Below are 25,361 nucleotides of genomic sequence, written 5' to 3' on the forward strand. Positions count from 1 at the left end.
GCAAGCTGACCCTTTACTTTTCAAACTGCTTCATATTTCTGTCCTTTATAAAAGTCTTTGGGGAGGTTAAGCTAGACTTAAGGTTTAGATATAAAACTTACATTTTAATCCAATGAAAGTTAGTTTACTAGCAAGGCATCCAGCACAAAAGCCACTTTTCCAGTGTTATCCAAAAGCATTTATTTATAGGTTTACCTTTAAGTACTGAACTTAACTGACTATACAGCTATAAAAATGCATAGTTGAAAAAAGTGACTGCAGTTACATGGTACACTAAGCCAACTATTTTGTCATAGGCCCCAAACAAGTTAATTCTTTATAAGTACCTAAACTTCTGTAGGCAGGCTGTAAATTTAAGCCACTGATATTTATGAATTAACCAAATTCAGACAGGGCCTAAATTTTCAAAAGTGACTCAAGTTGGATACCCAGAATCACAAGGCCAACATTCAGAAAATAAGCATCTACTCCCCTAACAATCAGGCCCTTTTAGAGTGGCTTGAGAAGGGCAACCAAAGAATGGAAACAGGCCAAAATAGTCTTTCAGCCTCCCTTGTACAAACCACCACTTAATGAAGGCTAGAAGTTTGGCTCCAGCTGTTATGACAGAGATGCAAGTTTAGGACTGCTGTTTTAGGTCAGATTCTTAAAAGGTGCAAATAGGCACTTTTGAAAAAGCCCTCTTGGTACCTTTAGAAATCTGGTCCTATAAATGATCACTCTAAAATGGCAGAAGGTGCATCAATGTAATTTTCTGTTTTTATATCAATTCTTCACAGAACATGGCTCAGGTTTTTTTTTTTTGAGCTAGGCAGTGAAAACGAGAGCCAGGATTAGAAGATGCAGAAGTTTACAGATCCCACTTCCTGTTCTCCAGCCATACTTCTAAGTAGATACTAACCTACAATATATGGGAAAGATTTTTGTATTAAGGCAGGTAGCATTCTTAGTCTGTATTTGTAAAAAGAAAATGAGTACTTGTGGCACCTTGGAGACTAAAATTTATCCGAGCATAAGCTTTGTGAGCTACAGCATTCAATGAAGTGAGCTGTAGCTCACAAAAGCTTAAGCTCAAACAAATGTTAGTCTAAGGTGCCACAAGTACTCATTTTCTTTGTATTAATGCAGTTTAGTTAATTCTTTAACTAAGGTCATTAAATATGCAAAAGTGACCAAGAAACTGGTTACAATACCTATATTTCCCTGTTCAGGAGGCACCTAGCCATCTGTATACCTCAGGTGATATTTTCCCCATTATCTGAATTATTCATTTTCAAGATGAAATAGGTATTGGTCATAAAATCTGTCAATTATAAGGGCAGCCCTAAGGGTGGGTTCCCTGAAGGGACTCAGGCATTGCCATGCGGAGCATCACAGCACCTAATGTCAGATGCCTAAACAGTCCCAGAAACCCTTGAATTGCCAAAGCTGAGTTAGGCCCCCAGGCTCCCTTCTCAATGAATGGGGGAAGAGATAGGCATCTTAGAATATGCTCCACAAAAATCAGTACACTAGGCAGGGAGTGCCTGCCACTCTAAAAAATGCTCTCCTCCTTCGACCTCAGCCTCATGAAGTAGTTTTCAATACTAGTGGTAGTATAATTGTCATTACTGATAAAACTTGGATCTGCCACTGCAGTGGTTCAGTAGTGAATGAGCCATCAAGGCAGATTCACTCACTGATTAACTGCTGTTTAGATGGTTATTTTCTCCCCTACTGCCCACCCCCCAGAAGTTCAGAGACAGAAACAAGTTGAAACCACATTTAATGACTTAAGGTAGCTTAGAATTAACATGATTAACTTAAAGTATGAACTTTAATACTACAATTGACTAAGTTGTAAGCATGGAATGGGCAGCACAGGACAAGCCAGAAGTGTAAATATTTTGAAGTATCTTTTATAGGTCTAAACAGACAAGCCAGAAACAGGTGTCTGAGTACAAGAAATACATATTCTAAAACAAACTTAAGTACCATTTTACACATACATTCAGCATATTAAATCATGTGTTTTGTATATTAGTTACACCAATGACTGTTAGAATGTTTAGCTAGTGGTAGTCTAATTAGTCTGAAAAGGTCTGTTTCAGGATACACCAATGCATTCTTGTAGATGTCTGAAGTTTAATTCAGGATACAAATAAACTTCTTTAGCAAGAATTTCTTGTACCGGCTACTTGAAAATATCCCAGATCTTGCTTTTCAGAGTCTTTTGGTTGGCAGAAGTTTAATCCTGTTTCACATCACCCTTTAATTTCCTTTTCATGCGTGAGTAAGGGCTGATTGTGTCATCCATCACAAAGTCATAAAGTACTTTTATCCAGGAGTTATACTGTGGAAGATGATCATAGTATTCAGCTGCTATTTTCTTCACCTAAGAGGAAAAAAAATTAAGGTTTATTCATATTTGTTTAAGCTCAAGACTTCTTCCCCTCCAGTGTTTCTGCCAGTATTTCTAGAAGCAGAAGAGAATAAAGTCTTCAAACAACTGGGAGTGCTAAGAAATTTACTTTTAGCAGCATTAGCCAATTATAAAATTTAGACCTTATAGGTTGTCAGTTTTAAATTTAAGATTAAATGGATTTTTAATAAACCTGTGTGGTTTTTTATTTAGTAAGTTTTATTCACCCAGTGTAGAGCTATCAGAGTTTTAACATGTATTGTTGTGAGAAGGCAAAGCTGTTTTAATGCCCAAGCCAGCTGCTTGCTTAATTTCTGATTGCAGGGAAGGCCTTTTAGGTACTCCTAAACTAAGAGATGGGATCTACATGGGATATTTAGTCACAGTTCTTGCTTTGTCCAGAGTGTGTTTCTCTTCCTCCTCCTTCTCCTCCCCCCAAAAGGGCCACTGGTCTGCTTTTGCTTATCTGGATGAGGCTACAGCTACACTACAGAGTGTACAGTGGCACAGCTGCACCACTGCTAGTGCAGACACTAAGCAGATGGGAGAAAGATCTCCCATCAACTTAATCACTCCAGCTCCCAAGAGCAGCAGTAGCTATGTCATCAGGACACATTCTCTTGCTAACAGTGCTGTCCACACTGGTGTTAGGTTGTTGTAACTTGAGTCATTCAGGAAGGTGGCAGTGTGTACATAGTTCTAGTTCAGTCTAAGGCTGAGTTGTGCGACACTTGGTACATAAAACACATGTTCACCTAATAATGGTCCAAGGAGTTATATACACAGAAGGGGGTTTAGAAGCAAGGGGACCAAAGTATTGAAGACAACTGACTGGGTCCTGAATTGGGAACAATCAAGCAGTTGGCACAGAGCTGAAATGGTGATGTGGGTAGGGAAGAGAGGAGAGAAAAAGCTTGAAAGTCTGGGTTTGATATGGAGACAACTGGTCTGGCATGAGGTATTTGGAATTAGCACATTTGAAGCCCATGATTATAATCAGTCAGGGCAGATATATTGGTGCAGTAACAGCTGATGAACTACTCTGAAACTGAAGACTAATAGTCAGGGCAACTTGTGACACTTATTGACGAAGTACCTTTTCCCGGTACCTATCAATATAGTACAGCAAGCAGCCTAGGAACTTCAGATCATCTGAGACTATCAATGCTTTCTGGCCACTGAATTTAGAACACTGAAATATGGATCTTCTAACTGGTCTTCTCAGAGAGTAGATCAGCCAAGGTAGAAATCCATTAAGATATCATTAACGATTCCACAGGGAGAGGCGGAATAAATATTCCCAGTTCAAAACCTGCAGAAAGGCCAGTTCCTCCCCTCCCCCCAGTGTGGTTTGCATTAAGTATTCCAAAGGGCATGTTAATATGTTATGCAACTTTACTATTTGCTATTTTTTGAACTGCAACAACCTTTAGGAATGTAAAATAAAGAAATTATGCAAAAAGAGTACTTGTGGCACCTTAGAGACTAAAATTTATTTGAGCATAAGCTTTTGTGAGCTACATTGATGAAGTGAGCTGTAGCTCACAAGCTTACGCTCAAATAAATTTGTTAGTCTCTAAGGTGCCACAAGTACTCCTTTTCTTTTTGCGACTACAGACCAACATGGCTGCTACTCTGAAAGAAATTATGTAACATGATTGAAGACATAATGGCTACCTGTGCATAATGGCTACCTGAAGGATTTCTCAGATTCCATTGTAGGACATAGGAATTAAGTCTTAAAATTGCTAAACAGCTGCATCTCCACATGTGGAGATAGTAAAGTTGACAAAAAACAGATACGGTCTCAATTGCAGCTTCAGAGGAAGCTACCAGTTGGAACTAGTGAGAAAATTCTCAGTTGAGATGTGGCCAGAGTACTGCATTTGTGGCAGTATGGGTGCAGTTAAATTAGCATGCAGATATAAAAAAAGCTTTACTTAATGTTTGTGGTAGGATGATCCATCAAGAATTTGGAAACTCCCCAAATGTTAGTCTGAGGTAAACATTAGTTTTTGCTTATTAACAGGAAGCTGTTAATCAGTTTGCTAAAAAATAGTCAAGGGAAGCATCCCTATGTAAGCAGAAGGATCAGACTAGCTATGCAAGCTTTTATTTAAGAAATGCTCAAACTAAAATGCAGTCTTTTTAAAGACTGTAGTTTCACTGTTCTTGTTTCTTCCCATTTGTTTTATAGTGAGTATTTCTCTTCTACTGCGGTGTTGGAAACAGAAACCAAAAGGAGAGAAACTGAATTACTACAAAAACAAAAGTATGCTACGTGCCGTCAAGCATTTCCCAGTAGACAAATAGAAAAGAAACAGATTGCAAGGCTGGATGGGGAAGGACAATTAGAAGCAACACTTAAGATTGTTATAACAGAATTTCACATAGTATAGTTTTAAGTCTTTAGTGGATACTTTAGGTACTGCTACTTTAAGTGTCCTCCTTCAACCAAAAATTTAACTAAAAACAGGGGCAGGCAAACTACAGCCCAGATCAGCACTGGTAGCTGTTTTAATCCAGCCCTCAAGCTCTCGCTGGAGAGTGGGGTCTCAGGCTTGCCCCCCTCCAGCCAGGGAGCAGGGTCAGGGGCTGCTTTGTGCAGCTCCTGGAAGCAGCAGCATGGCCCCCCCTCTGGCTCCTATTCATAAGGGTAGCCAGGAGGCTCTGCTCTGCACATTGCCCCACCCCTGCAGTTCCCATTGTCTGGGAACCGTGGCCAATGGGAGCTGCAGGGGTAGTGCCTGCAGACAGGGCAATGCACAACTGAGATTGCCTGGCCACATCTCCACCTAGGAGCCAGAGAAGGGAAATGTGCCCCAACTCCCTGCCCTAATCCCCCCTCCTGCTCTGAACCCCTCAGTCCCAGCCTGGAGGGCCCTCACCCCCCCTTCCCCAGCCCAGAGCCCTCTCCTGCACCCTGAACCTCATTTCTAGCCCCAGCCTGAAGCCAGCAACCCCTGCCCCTCAACCTCAATTTCTATACCCAGATGTGGCCCTCAGGCCAAAAAGTTCGCCAACCCTTAAACTAAAACAAGCACTGACATAAGTTTTGTTTTTACCATTAGCTTTATATATTCTTGAAAGTGTACTTACCAATGGAAGGTTCTTGCCAGGAATATTAGGAAAGTCATGGTGTTCATTGTGGTAGCCAACATTAAAAGTGAGCAAATTAAGTGGCCCATAATAGGAGTAAGTCTCATGTCCCTTTAAGAACATATAATGTTCAGCTATGAAGTGTCCTGAAATTGGGTGCAACCCCAGTCCAAGTATTGATCCTGCAAGCATGTAGAAGGCTGATTTAATTCCCAAGTAGTAGTATATTACAACATCAAAAGAGAGCTGAGCCAACAAGTTGATGATTTCCAATCGAGAAATTGGTTTGGGATTAATGCAGAGAGGTCGAATAGCATAGAAAAAGGGCTGAAGAACAATCCATATGAACTTCCTAAAACGAGTACAGAAAAACCAGCCTTCCAAGTCAGTAGGAATGTCCACATCAATTCCATCACCTCCTAGATAGCGATGATGATCCATGTGGTATCTCTTGAAAGATATAGAGTATGGGAGGCCAAGAGGAAGATTGGCAAATATTCCAAACCACCGATTCCACATAGCTCTGCAATTGCCAAAGGCACTATTGTGAGAGATCTCATGAATAGCCAGAGTCATTGAGTGACTGATGCAGCTGCCAAAAACATACGCCCAGAACATAACCCATTTCCAGTCCAAGTCTTTAACTAGATAAAATGCAATCAACTGCCCAAGAACCATCAGTACAACCACCCAGATCAAGTTGTAGTCTGGCTTCATTAAAGCTTTTATTTCTGGATGTTTAACTGTTATGGGGAGAAGATGCAAAGAGAAAAATGCAAAGTTAATGCAAAGAGAAAAATGTCAAGTACACTTTAGCAGAGCCAAAGTTCTCAGCCACACAAGCAGCTTACTAGTACACCCTCTCTCCCCCCCCCCCGCACCCCCAAAATGGATTCCATTCATTAAGGAATGAGTCCACTCAACTCAAGTCTTCCTACATTTTTGGCAATTCAATTACATTAGTAGTTTGCATGTACATGTTGGGAATTGTTTGAATGCTGTAGGCATGTGTATGCCTGAAATATTGAGCAAGATCAAAGAGTGCTGCTGTAGTTTAGTGGAACTTGGTGTTATTTTCATCTAGAAACCCAAAGCCTCTTAATACTTATCATGCAATTCCACAGTTTGCTACAGATTTAAAATTAATCCTACACCTGAGGCACAAATATTATACCCTTTTTAGGGATGAGAAAATTAAAGATAAGCAACTTCAGACTCGTCTTGGGCAGACATGTAAAGATTCCTATTTATGAACTGTCATTTTTACTTCAGTAATTAAGCTTCTGAAAGCACTATTAGTTGTACCAATATTCCTTTAAGACCAAGAGTGTACAAGCAGCATTTGTTACACAATCCACCTAAGATTTATAGTCCTTGCTAGAGTTGTATCCATCACAACAGCTGCCAGATATTCTATTTCAGGCTCTACACCAGCTTTTACCATAGGTACAGCCAGGGAAGCTGTAGCAAAACAAGGCAGACAACCCAAATTGCAGAAGGCCCTAACTCTAAGTGGTCATGGACAAGGAGACAGTGGTCAAAAACTTGATACAACTTCCTGAGGCTTAGTATTACCTTCCCAGAACAGAACCTCAGCTAGTAAAATTGCCCTCCCTCCACATCCCACTCTTGGGATGACTTGGTTGTGCAAGCTACACCTAATTTAGGCAAATCTGGACCACTCATTATAAAGCTAGTCACAAACTAGTCAGAGTACTGACTATTTTGTCCACTTCAGGGGGTTAATGCTCACTTTAGGGTTTAAAAAGTAACCTCTGCATTTGGTATAGTAGTGTTTCCCAGCCTCAAGAAAATGAAATGAAAGTGAAGCCAATCCCCACCCATCAGTTAGATGTAGACCCACCATAATTTATATGTAGTGTTTCTTTTTAGCAATTTGAGTTCTATGTAGATGGCCAAAAAATTACACGCACTAACAAGTAATGTTTCTTTACTATTCCCTAGTGCACTTTAATGTAGCACTGCTTCAATGACCACTACATTCACACACAGGAAGGAACCTATAGTGCACACCAGCAGGGTCCACATGGACAAACTAATGCGCAACACACTAGTGCACTTTAGAAATCACACCCCAGTTGTCTGCATTACTGCTGTGTAGACAAGCACTCAGATACAAGGGCTCATTGCCAGTGTTAACTGAAAAAACACCCCAATTTTAAAAAGGGAAGTGTTCATCTGGTAACACCTGATCAGAAGTCCTATTTAAGTCTCCTGTGGACTTCTCCCTAAGTAGTTCTACATGCCGGACCCCTACTTCAGGGGGTGGGGCAAGGTCTGCTTTTCGGAAACACAGTAGTATAGTCACCATTTCCCTTCCCACCACCCTACAAGCACCGTCAGTTTCATAGACCTGACCACATCCATCGCTATAGTACACAGCCCAACAGTGCGGCCTGCTTCACGATTTCCATCTCAAACAGTTGTTCTGCCAGCAAGATCACAACACAAAAACGGCTCTTCCTCCTCTCCTTCAGAGGTGCAGGAGTGTACCATTTCCCAGGCAAGCAGTTTTAACAAGAAATATTCCGGAGACGTTACCGGAAGCGACCCGCCCGTCCTCCCTCCAGCCCGTTAGCTGGGAAGAGGCGGCGAGTGCACTTGAGAGAGGCATGACAATATGATGCGTGTCTGACCACAGGACAATCCCCTCCCCCAAATCAGCTGAGCGGAAGACAGCCCAAAGTGACTCCGAGGGCGAGGAGCCTCCCCGTGCGCGTGCAGAGCCGCCGGCCAGGAGGGCGGATCTGCAGGGTTGACTCCGGCCTCTGGACAGGCCAGAAACGCCTCATTCCGGGGCTCTGCTCGCGGGCCGCCGAGCGAGGCGTCTCGCCCCCCTCAGCAGGGCGGGGGGGGGGGGGAGTCCTGGCGGTGATCGCGCTGCCCCCCCCCCCGCCCCCAACGGCCGCAGGGCGGAGCGGTGTCTAGCGGTCACGGATGGGGTGGGCCCTTCGAGGCGCCTGAAGAGCTCGGCCTCCGAGCCCGGCTCAAGGGGCCGACCCGGTGGTCACCCGCCTGCCCCCCCCTTCCTCGGCAGCCATTTTACCAGGCTCGCCACCCCCGAAACGGGCCCTCTCGGCGCGGGGGGGACCCCCCCCCCGAGGCCTCCGCGCACACACGCCGCCTCCCCTGGACAGGGCCGCTCCGTCCCGCAGGCAGCGCCCCTCCCGCGCGCGCAGGGCGACAAGCGAGTCCGGCTGCCAGCGGATACGGCGAGCCTGGAGGCGACGGGTGCCCTGTGGGGAGGCACCAGGCCCTCCCCCCGCGCCGGAACGGGTAGAGCCCAGGGCACCTCGGGCTCCGACAGCGAGCCGGCTGGGGAGACACACGCGCCGCCAGCAGGACGCCCCGGCGCTGAGGGGAAGCTGCCCGGGCCCCTCGCTCACCTAGGATCGCTTTGCGGCGATCGGCGTGGGGCTGGTCCGTATAAACCCACTCAAAATCCTCCCGAGCTACCGCGTTCCCCATCGCGCGCGCCCGCCCGCCCGGGCACCTCCTTCGCTGGCTCGACTGGCACACGGACAGAAAGCGGCTGTGCCGCGCTCCCTTTATATAGAGAGGAGGTGTCTCGCCGGCTACGCCCCCGCTGCTGCTGATTGGCCGGCGCTTGATGGGCTCACCCCCACCCCTTGCTAAACCCGTTTTTACTGATTCCCCCCCCGCCCCTTTGCGTTCTACGAATATTGACTAAGCTTTTAACGGATTAAATAACGGTGTTTGCAGATAATATTCGGGGCCCCAAGGGGCGGGGCAAGACGTGACGTAGGCGGCGGCGGGAGCCTCGTGAAGCAGGACCGTTAGGTAGTTGGCTGGGGCAGGGGTAGCCGCGGCGCGAGCGTGGCCCGCCCCGGGGGGAGGCCGGGTCTGTCAGCATGTCACCCGCCCCGGGCAGCGGGCGGGGGGTAGAGGGGGAGCCCCCAGCAGCGGAGTGAGTCCCCATCGCCCCTCCCCCAGACACCGCTCCCTCGTGCCGCCCCCACGCTCCCCCGGCTGCCTCCCTATTCCCCGCAAAGCCCCGCTTCTGCTGGCCTGGCGTGTCCTCCTCGCCGCGCGTCCCCTCGTCACCCCCCCCCACCTGGGGTGGGAAATAATGGGGGCCATACAGAGCCGTGGGCTGCAGAGAGTCCCTGAAATAGAGGGTGGCCATGGGGCAGGGGAGGTTGGAGGGATGCAAGAAGCCCCCCAGTGTGTGCGAGGCGCTTGGCCGGCAGCAGCAAAGCAGCCTCCCATCCTGGCCGGTCCCGGACTGATTTCCCAGCCTCTGAAACGGTGCTCACGCGCTATGCCGCGGGGCGGGGGGATCCCTATGTGCACACACGATGCTGTGCAGGCATGGCGTGTTGCTGTGATACTCATGGATACCTGTAGGCACGGCCCGGTTAGCTTGAGGTGCATGACACCAATGGGGCCTCTAACCAAACTCTTTTTTTTTCCACCAAATGCATCCGATGAAGTGAGCTGTAGCTCACGAAAGCTTATGCTCTAATAAATTTGTTAGTCTCTAAGGTGCCACAAGTCCTCCTTTTCTTTTAACCAAACTCTGTCCCGCAGGGAAAGCGCTGGCTCCAGGTAAGTGGTGCTTTAAGGGCTTTGGCTTCACAGACCCAAAGGTGATGTTTTTACCGCCAGATAAGGAAGGCGTGATCGTTATCGCACTGTAAAATCCTGAGTGGCGACAGCGGCCCTTGTATTTTACCCTGAGGAACCTAGGCGAGGTCAGCACTAGATCCCAGCCAGGGGTTGACCTCGCCTAGTTCACCTGGCAGTAAAGTGAGAGTGCCCTGTCTCCTCTGTGTTTTTACAATGGGATAGGTTAACGCGCATGACCTACCACGAGATAAAAACACGTTTCTGTCAGTCACAGTTGAGGTAGCTGGCCTGTCAAGTGGCATGGGCTGACGCTCAAGTAAGACAGGTTTCAGAGTAGCAGCCGTGTTCGTCTGTATTCGCAAAAAGAAAAGGACGACTTGTGGCACCTTAGAGACTAACAAATTTATTAGAGCATAAGCTTTCGTGAGCTACAGCTCACTTCATTGGATGCATTTGGTGGAAAAAACGGAGGGGAGATTGCATTTTCCACCAAATGCATCCGATGAAGTGAGCTGTAGCTCATGAAAGCTTATGCTCTAACAAATTTGTTAGTCTCTAAGGTGCCACAAGTCCTCCTTTTCTTCAAGTAAGACTGATGCTGAAGCTAGAGATGCAGTTCGGACTCCACTGCAAATACTAACACCCTGGACTGCTGGTACAATCACCCTGTGCAGCTTGAGTGAGTTTATTTTGGTGTGTAGTGGTTTAGTGTTTTTTTTTGTTGTTGGTTGGATTTTGGGTTTTTGTTTTTTTTTCATAATGTCAAGTGTTTACACTCAAGCTAGGCTAACTCAATAGGAGTTAACTCTGCTGTGAATATTATTAATCTTGTCTTGTCGTTGAAAGGTGTATGTCTCTATTTGAGGTTTGCTTTCACTGCTGTGTTAGTTCCGGAGTCGGTTGAGGTAACACACTTGAGTTATATCTTGACCTCACGCTGCAGTGAAGACAAGCCTTGAGTCTTGGAGGACTGAGAGTGGTGTACGTAGTACAGATACTGTGCAGTAGCAGGGAAAGTGATCTGCTTCTAAAGAATGCAAATCTAGTTGTCTGGCAGAACATTGTCCCCAAAGGAGAGGATGGGCAGCAACTAGGAAGCTAAGTCAGGTAATGCAAAGATTCTGAAGTCTGTTGTGAACCTAAGCACATTGTCTTGGAACAATATGTGCCCATTGTGTTTGTACTTTGACTCAAAATGAATGAATGTACTTTGTACTCAAAATGAAAATAATCAAAATCGTTCTTTTTAAACATACAGAGAACTGATTATCATACAATGAGGTGTCATGCCCTACCTGCAAAGTTCCTGTACTATGATGGATCCATCAAAGTTCAGAAGGAGCCAGTCAAGGTAGGTTTTTATTATCATTAATATTTATACTATGGTAGTGACCAAAGGCCCTACTTGGGATTGGGGGCACCACTTAGTGCTGTAGAAACAGAAAAGAGACAATCCCTGCTTTGCAAGGTTTTCAGTCTCAAAACATACACAGACAAAGGATAGGACATGTGGAGACAACATAGGAACAAATGAATCTGGTGAAGTACAGGCATAGCATTGGTAGCTATGTGCATTTTTTTTAAGTGAAGTAGTGGTAGTGAGGAAGAGAATAGGACAAGGAAAGTGGAAAAGGAGAATAGTCACAGCTTGTCACCTGCCGCGCTATGAAAGCTGGGTTTTGTAGACATCATAGCAGAGACAAGTCTTACAGAAGGATTTAAAGTAGGGCTGTCGATTAGTCACAGTTAACTCACGCGATTAACTCCAAAAAATTAATTGCAATTAATCACATTTTTAATCGCACTGTTAAACAATAGAATACCAATTGAAATACATTATATTTTTTGGATGTTTTTCTACTTTTTTCATATATATTGTATTCTGTGTTGCAATTGAAATCAAAGTGTATATTATTTTTTATTACAAATATTTGCACTGTAAAATGATAAACAAAAGAAATAGTATTTTTCAATTCACCTCATACGAGTACTGTAGTGCAATTTCTTTACTGTGAAAGTGCAATTTACAAATATAGATTTTTTTTGTTACATAGCTACATGCAAAAACAAAACAATGTAAAACTGCAGAGCCTGCAAGTCCACGCAGTGCTACTTCTTGTTCAGCCAGTCGCTAAGACAAACAAGTTTGTTTACATTTACAGGAGATAATGCTGCTCTCTTCTTATTTACAATGTCACCAGAAAGTGAGAACAGGCATTTGCATGACACTTTTGTAGCTGGTATTACAAGGTATTTACCTGCCAGATATGCTAAACCTCTGTATGTCCCTTCATGCTTCAGCCACCATTCCAGAGGACATGCTTCCATGCCGATGACACTCGTTAAAAAAATAATGCGCTCATTAAATTTGTGATTGAACTCCTTGGGGGGAGAATTGAATGTCCCCTGCTCTGTTTTACCCACATTCTGCCATATAGTTCATGTTATAACAGTTTTGGATGATGACCTGGCATATGTTGTTCATTTTAAGAATACTTTCACTGCAGATTTCACAAAACACAAAGAAGGTACCAATGTGAGATTTCTAAAGATAGCTACAGCACTTGACCGAGGGTTTAAGAATCTGAAGTGCTTTCCAAATTCTGAAGAGGGACAAGGTGTGGAGAATGCTTTCAGAAGTCTTAGAAGAGCAACACTCCGATGCAGAAACTACAGATCCTGAAACACCAAAAAAGAAAATCAACCTTCTGCAGGTGGGATCTGACTCAGATAATGAAAATGAACATGCACTGGTTCACACTGCTTTGGATTGTTATTGAACAGAACCCGTCATCAGCATGGACACATGTCTCCTAGAATGGTGGTTGAAGCATGAAGGGACATATGAATCTTTAGTGCATCTGGCACGTAAATATCTTGCGATGCTGGCTACATCAGTCCCTTGCTCTTTTGAAAATGAGGCCCTGCGTGAAGTGCGTGCAATCTTGTAAAACAGCAGTTTGAAATAAGGGCAGCGGTGAGGATTTTCTTTTCCCTTTCAAAAATGAGTGCTGCAAAAAAAAAAAAAGAAAAGAAAAGAAAAGTGCACAGTGAGTGTCAGATTTTTAACAAAGAATGGAATACAAAATATTTTTTTACAAACATGAACTAGAAGGCTGTATGCCTGATTTGTCAGGTGAGCATCGCAGTGTAGAAGTACAGTTTGAATTGCCATTTTTCAACAAAACATCCTAATTATGGCAGCAATTTAACAACTGAGGAATGGGCAAGAAAAGTGGAGAAACTCACCACAAACTTAAAAGCTCAACTAAATATTTGTGCAACAGGCTACAGTTCAGGAAGCCACCTCAGAGGCAAGTTATGTTCTGGCGTTTGAAATCGCTAAACTAAATAAGCCTTTTGCTGAAAGAATGCATGATTGATGTTGCTGGCATGCTATGACTGGACTACCAAAACAAATTTGAGAACATTAGTTTGTCACGAACAACTGTTACTCGCTGTGTAGAAGTGATTGATAAACATTTGGCTTCTGAGTTGAACAAGAAAGCCCAGGGCTTTACGTTGTTTCCGTTAGCTCTCAATGACAGCACTGACATTAAGGACACAGCACAATTATTGATTTTTTTTGTCAGAAGAATTGATGACAAATTTGAAATCACAGAGAAATTTTTATCAATGGAATCAATGAAAGGCACAACTAAGGGATCGGATTTATATGAGAGGGTGTCTGGCTGCCTTGAACATCTGAAGCTCCCCTGGAGTAAACTGGCAAACGTAACCACAGATGGATCACCAAATTTAATTGGGAAAAACGTAGGACTTTTAAAAAGAATTCAGGACAAAGTAAAAGACGATGACCCTGATAAAGAGGTGATTTTTCTGCATTGTATTATACATCAGGAGGGCCTCTGCAAAAATGTCCTGGACATCGATGTAAGGGACTGCAGAAGACTTTGTTATGGCCTAGTAGGCAATTTCCGCTTTCTCGAGCGGAGAGGTTACTGTAGGACATAGATAGTTATTGAAGGACACAGCTGCTTTGCATGGCCCTTCGCCAGGTAGCAGAAAGCCCCTCTTTGGGAAAGCCCCCCCTAATTCTATATTCATGAGCTGTTTTTGTGTAGTGCTTATTAACGCTGACTGTTTGCCCCTCCATTGGACTCCGTCCCAGGCAGAACTCCAGTGTGCTGGGTTCCCCGCCTTCGTGACTGCAACGCTTGGAGTCCCCGTTGCGAGTGGGTCGCTAACCTTCAGTAAAACCAGTAACTCACAGCTGTGTGTAAGCCTTGTTTTTCTCAGAGTACTCCTGCCAGGCCTGTGGTGCTTCGAGCACCTTGGCCCAGAACAATCGATCATGTTGTTCACACAATAGTGAAAATAGTGAACTACATAAGAGCGAGGGGACTTAATCAGTGGCAATTTATTTCCCTTCTTGAAGACACTGACACCGAACACCAGGACTTACTTTATCATACAAATGTCCACTGGCTCAGGCTAGGAAAGGAATTGCAGCAGTTTGGGAGTTCAGAGATAAAAGTCGCATTTTTCTGGAGATGCAGGGGAAAGAAAATGATTTCCCTGAATTAAAGAATTCAAACTGGGTGTGCAACTTTGCTTTTGGTGGGGATATCTTGGCATATTTAAATGAACTTAATGTGAAACTGCAAGGAAAGAATGTGTTTGTACACAAATTGTATTCTAGTGTGACAGTTTTCAAAGTCAAGTTAGTCTTGCTTTCAAAAATTCAGAACAAAGCGTTCGCTCACTTTCCAACACTGAAACACTTGGAAGTGGCGCCGGAGCAGACAGAAAAGTACAGCAAAATGTTGAGTGACTTGCACGGAGAATTTTCTCGTTGATTCTCTGACTTTGAGAAGATAGAGAAGACGCTGGAGCTGGTGTCATGCCCACTGTCATTTGACTACGAGAGACCCCTGCAAGAATTACAAGTGGAGCTCATTGATCTCCAATGCAATTTCAACTTGAAGGAAAAATACAATTGAGAAAAATTGTATGAGTTTTATGTCCCCTTGAGTGAAACAAAGTTCCCAAATATCCACAAGGTGTCAAAGAAAATCCTTGTTTTGTTCGGCTATGTGTGCAAACAAACATTTTCCCTGCTGAATTACAACAAATTTGCTTTGCATTATGTTCAGCAGTAATGCAAGAAACCTACAGGCCTGTATCCTGTAAGACATTAGCTTTAGCAAGTTAGTGTTAGGCTTGAGGCCTATGAATGTTGAACAGATAAGTTTTGCATAGATAAACTGCCCAACGGAAAACCCAAAGTATTTGGGGAGCTGAAAATCGAGTTTAAGGGGAAGTTCTGACCACAGGTACATGAGTCAACCACAGAAGTGTCCTGGCAAAGAACTGATGTACATAACAGGTACATGAAATACATCTAAGTCTAGGCTGCTTGCTTGCCTATATATCTTTTCTTATAAGTTTGATTATTTGTTTTATTATATAGCTTTACATTAGAGTATATTTTGGCTGTAACACAAGGGACCTACAGGCCACGTCCTATATGTTGAGCTAAGACAAAGTTAGCGTACATAAGTTTAGGACCTTTCACCTAGATCAGTGGTTCTCAAACTTTTGTACTGGTGACCCCTTTCACGTAGCAAGCCTCTGAATGTGACCCCCCTTATAAATTAAAAAACACTTAAATATATTTAACACCATTATAAATGCTGGAGGCAAAGTGGGGTTTGGGGGAGGGAAGCTGACAGCTTGCGACCCCTCCATGTAATAACCTTGCGACACCCTGAGGGGTCCTGACCCCCAGTCTGAGAACCCCTGACCTAGATAGATGGTGATGAGCTAAAGCATAAAGGTCCATGTATGGCTGTGACCTTTAACATAGAGGATACATTAAAGCAGGTTAGTGTAAGGGCTTTCCTAAGTTCGTACCCTTTTAAACTAAAACAGGTACACCACAATTTGGAACTTGGAAAGAACCGAAATAGCCAGTTAGGACAGAAATAACAAACATGATACCTAATCACAAAAGGGCTATGGTATCAAATTGATACATATGATAAATAAGTTGAGATCATGGATATACTAAGCTATAGAAAAAAGACGCTCCAATGTTAGTAAGGTGAGGAAATACAAATAAGGAAGGGGAAAATCCCTTACAACAATCCATCAAACATAGCGGCGTCAACATAACATATTATAAAAGTGGCATCCCAGCCTGGGGGCAGTAGAGAGAGAGATGTAGTCCTTGGGAGGTGCCAGAATGATGGTCACTGGTGATGATGGGGAAGGTGATGTTATACTTATAAGAAGCATAGGGGATCTTTTATAAGAGAGAAGGCAAATTTGCCATATTTGAGAATTTCAGTCACACACACACACACACACACACCATGCACACAGTCCTGCCAGTTGATGTTTTTATAGTTACCAGTCTGTTGTAGCTCGAGTCAATCTAATGGCCAGTTAGATTGACCATGAGTGAGGAGCTAGACTGTCGATTGCGATCTGATGCTCTGAGATTTTGGCAGGACTGAACCCAGGGTTTCATGGCAAAACACTCCAGCTTTATACTTGTAAATTCCCATTTGAGTCCATGCATCTTGCAATGTCATCCTGTAATCATTAGTCCTTAAGTGGTAGTAATCTTGAGGTTTTCCACTGTTATCATTTGATGGTTATTGTCAGGCTTCCCATCATTATCTCCTATTTGTTGTCTTGCCTTCCAGGGTGGTTGCCTCACCTCTGAGGCCATCAATGCTGCTAACATGTTTAGCATCGGATACAATGGATGTTTTCTGATTGTCTCCTAGTGTCTGGACATTTGTGATGGCTGTCACACCTTATCTTTTCCTGACACATGCATTCCTCATTCACACAAACAATCTCTCATGGAGAAGACAGCAGTATTTTATATTCAGCAGAATACATTGTAAATTAAACTTCACTAAATCTTGTGATCAAAACAGTTTACATTTTTTAGAGTAGCAGCCATGTTAGTCTGTATCAGCAAAAAGAAAACAAGTACTTGTGGCACCTTAGAGACTTTAGAGTATTTGAGCATAAGCTTTCGTGAACTACAGCTCACTTCATCGGATACATGCAGTGGAAAATACAGTGGGGAGATTTTATATACATGAGAACATGAAACAGTGGGTGTTACCATACGCACTGTAAGGAGAGTGATCACGTAAGGTGAGCTATTACCAACAGGAGAGAAAAAACCTTTTGTAGTGATAATCAAGGTGGGCCATTTCCAGCAGTTTACATTGTGGCTCAGGCCTTTAACATTCCTTTAATTTAATTAACATAGACAATACAAGATCCTGTCTTTTACTCACTAAACCTTAAACCAAAGAAATGACTATAGGGAAGTTTATAATGCATATAAGAAACAAGATCCCAGTCTCAGACAGTCATTCCTTTCTGTTATTCAAAAAGGGTGGCTGGCAGAATTAATTCAAATTTTACATCAGTTTTTATAGTACAGTTATAAAATCCTGTCCCTACAGTGATGGTGATGAGAAAGATGATGGCTAACATTTCAGGTTGTTCTACAGGAGATGGTGTGAGTATATGGATGTGCAGATGTACATTCTGTAGTATCTCTATTTTACTAAGTTGGGGTGTTTGTGACTGTGTTAAATGTATTACACTATATTTGTAAATATAAAAGAGTTTCTATAGTGCGAGTGTTGTAACTGTACACATCGGGGTTCCCAACTATATAATTTGAATAATACTGGCCTTGATCTTGGGGCAAAAACCTGGCAACCCTCAAAGTGATAACTGGGGATTCTTAAGTAATCAATATAATTAATACATAGGCATTTTGTTGCCTGATCTTTAGCTTATCTCTCTCCCTCCTAACCAGGGTTTTTCCAGGCTGCGCGTTTCCCTGCCTATGCTGTGATAACAGCAAGCTAGACTGCCTCTCTCTAGAAATCCCCAGGAAAAACAGTCAGTACTGTTTGTCCCAGTCAATACTTTCTGTCCCAAAAATCCATTGTTGTCTCCCCCAGTCTGAAGTTCATAACATTTCCTATGGTTCACAATAATACATAAACTTTGTAGTCAATACAGAGGATTCCAAAGATACTTAAACTTAATTCAATAAAGTTTGTAAAGATATTGCAGAAAATTGTCATATCCGTCACAATTCAGATGCCCTCTCTGTAGCACACACAGAGTGTGAAAACCCCTAGCTGTGATCTTTCACTCCTTTACAAGACCCTGTTAGGGATCTTAAATAAAAGAAAGAACCTTGATAGGGCATTCTCCATAGGTGGACTTCACTCTTCCTGTAGACAGAAAGCAACATTACTCTCCTTGCATCTGATGAAGTGGGCTGTAGCCCACGAAAGCTTATGCTCAAATAAATTTTTAACAGGTTTCAGAGTAGCAGCCGTGTTAGTCTGTATTTGCAAAAGTACTCCCTCTTTTTTTTTTTTTTTTTCAAATAAATTTGTTAGTCTCTAAGGTGCCACCAGTACTCCTGTTCTCTCCCCTTTCTGGGGTTTAAAAAAAATAAAAATCTGATCATTTGTCCAGGCCTCATGCATAGAAAAGTTTACTGATCCTGCAAGCGTTTGTATTGTTTTTTCCCAAATATTTTTTTTGTCCAGGCACCTCAATATCTGTGCTACTGTTAACTATGTAAAAACTCCTTAATTTCACAAATGTAATGTTAATATTTGAGCCTGTCATAAATATAAAGGGAAGGGTAACCACCTCTCTGTATACTGTGCTATAAAATCCCTCCTGGCCAGAGGCAAAGTCCTTTTACCTGTAAGAAGCTCAGGTAACCTGGCTGGCATCTGACCCAAAATGACCAATGAGGGGACAAGATACTTTCAAATCTGGAGGCGGGGAAAAAGTCTTTTGTCTGTGTGATGCCTTTGCCAGGAACAGATCAAGGATGCAAGCCCTCCAACTCCTGTAAAGTTAGTAAGTAATCTAGCTAGAAAATGCGTTAGGTTTTCTTTGTTTTGGCTTGTAAAATTTGCTGTGCTGGAGGAAATGTGTATTCCTGTTCTTGTGTCTTTTTATAACTTAACGTTTTGCCTAGAGGGATTCTCTGTGTTTTGAATCCGACTGCCTGTAAGATTATCTTCCATTCTGATCTTACAGAGTTGTTCTCTTATCTTTTTTTGTTCTAATAAAGTTCTGTTTAAGACTGATTGGGTTTTTTTGGGTCTTAAAAATCCAAAGCTGGTCTGTGTTCATCTTGTTTATTCTCAAGCCTCCCCAGGAAAGGGGTAGTAAGGGCTTGGGGGGATATTTTGGAGAAATAGGAACTTCAAGTGGTCCTTTCCCTGATTGTTTGTTACATCACTTGGTGGTGGCAGTGTTTACCTAATCCAAGGGCAAAGACTTTGTGCCTTGGGGAAGTTTTAACCCAAGCTGGTAGAAATAAGTTTAGAGGGTCTTTCATGCGTGTCCCCACATCTGTACCCTCGAGTTCAGTGTGGGGAAGGAATCCTGACAGCCTAATCTGTAATTCCTTCTCCCAACAACATCTGAAAGACTGTTAGAGGTCCAGGCTGCCAGCACAAGCCTTTTCTGATTTCACATTCAAGAGAAGCTCCTACGACCTAATGAAGTTAAGTGGAGAAGCTCTTAGACTTCATTATTTCTAAATATGATATTCTTCCTTCCTTAACTCCAGAGAGCTGATGTAGTTCTTCCTGAATGTGGAAAAAGGAAATGATTGTGTTTTTTGGTGGAATGAGTTTTGTATGGCTAACTTTTAATAACATTTTAAATAACTAATAAGTTAAATGACACCCATATTTTAAAATTTTTTTCTGATTATTGTTCTGTTTCCCTCCACCCACACTTCCATTACTGCATTATTTGCTAGCCATTCTACTGTACACATGAAATCCTAGAGCTATAGATTCACATTTTATTCTTCTTAAAAACTGGGAGTTACACACATCAAGTGTTATGCAATATTGGTTCTACCTGTAACGTTTTGCGACATAGTGGCCACTCCAGTCAAGTCAGAATTGAAATTGGGAAATGATTATTTTATCTTCAGGTATATGTCTTTATTCTTGTTATATTCTTCCCATTAATTTCCATTGAAGAATTAATGTAGTCAGTTACTGCTGCAGAACCTTTTTCTCATGCTTCCTGTTTCAGTCTAAGGAAATGACTAATTAAAAACACAGTTATAACTTGATGTGTGCATAACTTGTCTTGATGAGAGCACAGTCTCTGGTACTATGACATTAGAACTGATGCAGAAATTATATTCAGGAGAATAGTGTAATAGTAGTGGCATAAAGACAGCTATAATATTTTTGAGGAACTATAAACCCATAGATTGATTCATAGATAAAGGTTAGAAGGGACCATTCTGATCATCTAGTCAGACCTCCTGCACAGTGCAGGCCACAGAATCTCACCCACCCACTCCTATGAAAAACCTCACCCATGTCTGAGCTATTGAAGTCCTTAAATCATGGTTCAAAGACTTCAAGGAGCAGAGAAGCCTCCCTCAAGTCAACCATGCCCCATGCTACAGAGGAAGGCGAAAAGCCTCCAGGGCCTCTCCAATCTGCCCTGGAGGAAATTTCCTTCCCGGCCCCAAATATGGCAATCAGCTAAACCCTGAGCATGATTCACCAGCCAGATACCCAGGAAAGAATTTTCTATAGTAACTCAGATGCCATCCACCTAATATCCCATCTCAGGGGATTTGGCCTATTTACCCTGAATATTTAAAGATCAATTACTTACCAAAATCCCATTATCCCATCATACCATCTCCTCCATAAACTTATCAAGTAGAATCTTAAAACCAGATAAATCCTTTGCCCCCACTGCTTCCCTTGGAAGGCTATTCCAAAACTTCACTCCTCTGATGGTTAAAAACCTTCGTCTGATTTCAAGTCTAAACTTCCTGGTGGACAGTTTATACCCATTTGTTCTTGTGTCCACATTGGTGCTGAGCTGAAATAATTCCTCTCCCTCTCCTGTATTTATCCCTCTGATATTTTTATAGAGAGCAATCATATCTCCCCTCAACCTTCTTTTAGTTAGGCTAAACAAGCCCAGCTCCTTAAGTCTCCTTTCATAAGACAGGTTTTCCATTCCTCGGATCATCCTAGTAGCCCTTCTCTGTACCTGCTCCAGTTTGAATTCATCCTTTTTAAATATGGGAGACCAGAACTGCACACAGTATTCTAGGTGAGGTCTCACCAGTGCCTTGTATAACGGTACTAAAACCTCCTTATCCCTACTGGAAATGCCTCTCCTGATGCATCCCAAAACCGCATTAGCTTTTTTCACAGCCATATCACATAGGATGACTATGAGCTGCCAATGATCAACCAATACTCCAAGGTCCTTCTCCTCTTCCGTTACTTCTAATTGATGCGTCCCCAATTTGTAACTAAAATTCTTGTTATTAATCCCTAAATGCATAACCTTACACTTCTCACTATTAAATTTCATCCTATTACTATTAGTCCAGTTTACAAGGTCATCCAGATCCTCCTGTATAATATCCCGATCCTTCTCCGAATTGGCAATACCTCACTGCTTTGTATCATCTGCAAACTTGATTAGCACACTCCCACTTTTTGTGCCAAGGTCAGTAATAAAAAGATTAAATAAGATTGGTCCCAAAACCGATCCCTGAGGAACTCCACTGGTAACCTCCCTCCAACCTGACAGTTCACCTTTCAGTAGGACCCGTTGCAGTCTCCCCTTTAACCAATTCCTTATCCACCTTTTGATGTTCATATTGATCCCCATTTTCTCCAATTTAACTAATAATTCCCCATGTGGCACGGTATCAAATGCCTTACTGAAATCTAGGTAAATTGGATCCACTGCATTTCCTTTATCTAAAAAAATCTGTTACCTTTTCAAAAAAAAGGAGATTAGGTTGGTTTGGCACGATATACCTTTTGTAAAACCATGTTGTATTTTGTCCCATTTACCATTGACTTCAATGTCCTTAACTAATTTCTCCTTCAAAATTTTTTCCAGGACCTTGCATACTACAGATGTCAAACTAACTGGCCTGTAGTTACCCGGATCACTTTTTTTTCCTTTCTTAAAAATAGGAACTATATTAGCAATTCTCCAATCATTCGGTACTACTCCTGAGTTTACAGATTCATTAAAAATTCTTGCTAATGGGCTTGCAATTTCAGGTGCCAATTCCTTTAATATTCTTGGATGAAGATTATCTGGGCCCCCCAATTTAGTCCCATTAAGCTGTTTCAGTTTCGCTTCTACCTCTGATATGGTAATATCTACCTCTATATCCTCCTTCCCATTTGTCATGCTACCATTATCCCCAAGATCCTCTTTTGCCTCAGTCTTTAATAAGGCTAAGTATTTGTTTAGATATTGGGCCATGCCTAGATTATCTTTAACCTCCACTCCATCCTCAGTGTTTAGCGGCCCCACTTCTTCTTTCTTAGTTTTCTTCTTATTTATATGGCTATAGAACCTTTTACTATTGGTTTTAATTCCCTTTGCAAGGTCCAACTCTACTCGACTGTTCGCCTGTCTCATTTTATCCCTACATGTTCTGACCTCAATTAGGTAGCTTTCCTTGCTGATCCCTCCCATCTTCCACTCCCTGTATGCTTTCTGCTTCTTCTTAATCCCCTCTCTAAGATGCTTGCTCATCCAGCTTGGTCTACAACTCCTTCCTATGAATTTTTTCCCCTTTCTTGGGATACAGGCTTCCGATAGCTTCTGCAGTTTTGATTTAAAGTAATCCCAGGCCTCTTCTACCTTTAGATCCATAAATTCTTCAGTCCAATCCACTTCCCTAACTAATTTCCTTAATTTCTGAAAGTCAGCCCTTTTGAAATCAAAAACCCTAGTTGCAGATTTATTTTTGTTAATCCTTCCATTTAGTTTGAATGGAATTAGCTCATGATCACTTGAGCCAAGGTTGTCCCCTACAACCATTTCTTCTATGAGGTCCTCGCTACTCACCAAAATTAAATCTAAAATGGCATCCCCTCTAGTCGGTTCAGCAACTATTTGATGAAGGAATCCATCAGCTATCGCATCTAGGAAAATCTGAGCCCTATTATTATTATTATTATTATTATTACTAGCACTGGTCCTCCAGTCTATATCTGGGAAGTTAAAGTCTCCCATGATCATGCAGTTTCCATTAGTATTTACTTTATTAAAGACATTAAAAAGGGCTCTATCCATATCCAAATTAAATCCCAGAGGTCTATAGCACACCCCAAGCACTATTGTAGGAGAGGCTTTACTAGTTTTCTTCTCCAATGTAATTTTTGCCCAGACGGACTCTGTCTTATCCATTGCATCGCTTCTTATTTCTTTACATTCTACCTCATCATTGATATACAATGCTACTCCACCCCCTTTACCTTTGTTTGTCTTTCCTGAAGAGCACATACCCTTCAATACCTGTAGTCCAGTCCTGACTACTATTCCACCATGTTTCTGTTATCCCTATGATATCTGGTTTCACTTCCTGCACCAGTAGCTCTAGTTCCTCCATTTTGTTACCTAGACTCCTCGCATTGGTGTACAAACATCTTAATTTTTGCTGTTTGGAATCACTCACATTTTGTACCCTATTAGGCACAGTCATTCTACAGCCAGTATCCACACCGCCCTCGCTCCTTATATACATTCTCCTACCCATGGCTGTATCCTTTCTTACTTCATCTTCTTCCCTCTCAATGCTAAAATCTGGCGTGGAGATTTTCTGGACATCTCCCATCCATCTCCCCCCAATTCCTAGTTTAAAGCTCTCTTTATCAGTTGTGCCAGCTTCCATTCTAGAAGTCTATTTCCTTCCCTACTCAGATGAAGTCCATCCCGAGAGAACTGACCTCTGTCCGTGAATGCCTCCCAGTGGCCATACATTCCAAAGCCCTCCTTATAGCACCACTGCCTAAGCCATCTGTTGACAGTCATAATCTTGTCAGACCTTTGTTGCCCTTCTCTAGGAAGAGGAAGGATCCCTCTAAAGATCACCTGAGCCTCAATTTCCTTAAGTGTCTTCCCCAGCCTAGCATAGTCTCCCTTGATACTTTCCAGTGAGAATCTGGCTGTATCATTTGTTCCCACATGAAGGATAATTAGGGGATTCTTTCCCGCTCCCTTTAGGATCCTTTTCAACCTCAGGTCTACATCCCATATCTTAGCACCTCGAAGACAGCACACCCTTCTATTCTCAGGATCAGCTCTAGTTACAGGCCTGTCTATTCTTCTCAATAAAGAGTCCCCGATCACATAGACCTGCCTTTTCCTGGTGACAGTGCTATTCTCCAGTCTCTCCCCTGTTCCTTCTGGCTGCAAGTTCTTTCCATTCCTATTTTCCCTTACAATCTTCTTCAACCCATCCTGTATCCTCCTCGGGCTCATATTTGGTGTAGTCTCCCTTGACTCTTCCCCTTTTTCTATAGGACTAGCCTCTCTTCTCTTCTTCCTTACTCTTCCACCTTCAACAAGTACCTGCTGAGCCCCTTCTTCATTTTCCAACTCTGCAAACCTGTTCCTAAGCTCTATTTCTTCTTCACTAGCCTGTCTTTTTCTCTGCCTGGTTCTTTGAGTCACATGTTTCCACTGACCATTTTCCTTATCCAGTCTCTCCTCAAAATTCCCCAACCCTGCTTCCATCCGTGAGTCTGAGCTTTTCCCTTCAGATACCTCATATCTTTGCTCCATCATCTGCTCAAACCCCTTCCTAAACTCAACCAGACTTTCTACCTGCATCTCCAAACCTCAGATCTTTTCCTCCATCAGCTCTATCAGACGACATTTCATGCAGAAAAAACTCTTACCGGTTCCCCCCTCCAGGATCATGTACATACCACAGCTTCCACATCCAGTCATCCTCAATGTGTCTTTCACTACAGGAGTCACTCCCACAGCTGCCTCTGTATCTGTCATCTCCTTCTCACTTAAATCCTGTTAATCTGGAGACAGACGCCACACAAAAAAGACCACACCCTCCTCCTCCCCAGCAAAAGCAAACCCCAAACAAGCACCACAATCCAAACTCCCCTGTTTAAAGCTCTCTTTGCTAGCTCCTGTGCCACTGGCTGGCTACCTTTATAGGGCCCCTAGTCAGAAGCCCCACCCCCTAAGCAGGGCTCAGCTGCTCTCTCAGCACAAAGCCCCACCCCCTAATCAGGCTCAGCTGCTCTCCCAGCACAAAACCCCTACATAAACACACACACAAACACTAAAAATACAAAACCAAGTACAACTATCTTCTCCTCCAACAGAACTCCCTCTCAAACTCCCCTGTTTAGAGCTCTGTTTGCTAGCTCCTGTGCCG

The 25,361-nt window shown here is 42.9% G+C and overlaps 1 protein-coding gene and 1 long non-coding RNA gene across 4 annotated transcripts; both read right to left on the bottom strand.

The window, feature by feature from the left end:
* Nucleotides 1-1,748: 1,748 nt before the first annotated feature.
* Nucleotides 1,749-9,066, bottom strand: DEGS1 (delta 4-desaturase, sphingolipid 1). Its single transcript, XM_038396512.2, has 3 exons — nt 8,908-9,066; nt 5,501-6,243; nt 1,749-2,374 (listed from the first exon to the last, which is right to left on the bottom strand). Exons 1-3 carry the CDS (start codon nt 8,987-8,989, stop codon nt 2,228-2,230), a joined length of 972 nt encoding a protein of 323 aa, XP_038252440.1. The 5' UTR covers nt 8,990-9,066; the 3' UTR covers nt 1,749-2,227.
* Nucleotides 9,067-12,911: 3,845 nt separating this feature from the next.
* Nucleotides 12,912-25,089, bottom strand: LOC119852667. 3 transcript variants are annotated; one of them, XR_005291777.2, is made up of 3 exons: nt 24,892-25,089; nt 20,024-20,204; nt 12,912-13,122 (listed from the first exon to the last, which is right to left on the bottom strand). It is a non-coding gene; the product is annotated as an uncharacterized LOC119852667 (long non-coding RNA). The 3 variants fall into 3 exon arrangements; XR_005291778.2 differs by having other exon boundaries at nt 20,024-20,216; XR_005291779.2 differs by having other exon boundaries at nt 24,862-24,905.
* Between the last annotated feature and the right edge of the window lie 272 nt (nt 25,090-25,361).

This window comes from Dermochelys coriacea, chromosome 3 (assembly GCF_009764565.3).
Source record: "Dermochelys coriacea isolate rDerCor1 chromosome 3, rDerCor1.pri.v4, whole genome shotgun sequence".
NCBI lineage: Eukaryota > Metazoa > Chordata > Testudines > Dermochelyidae > Dermochelys > Dermochelys coriacea.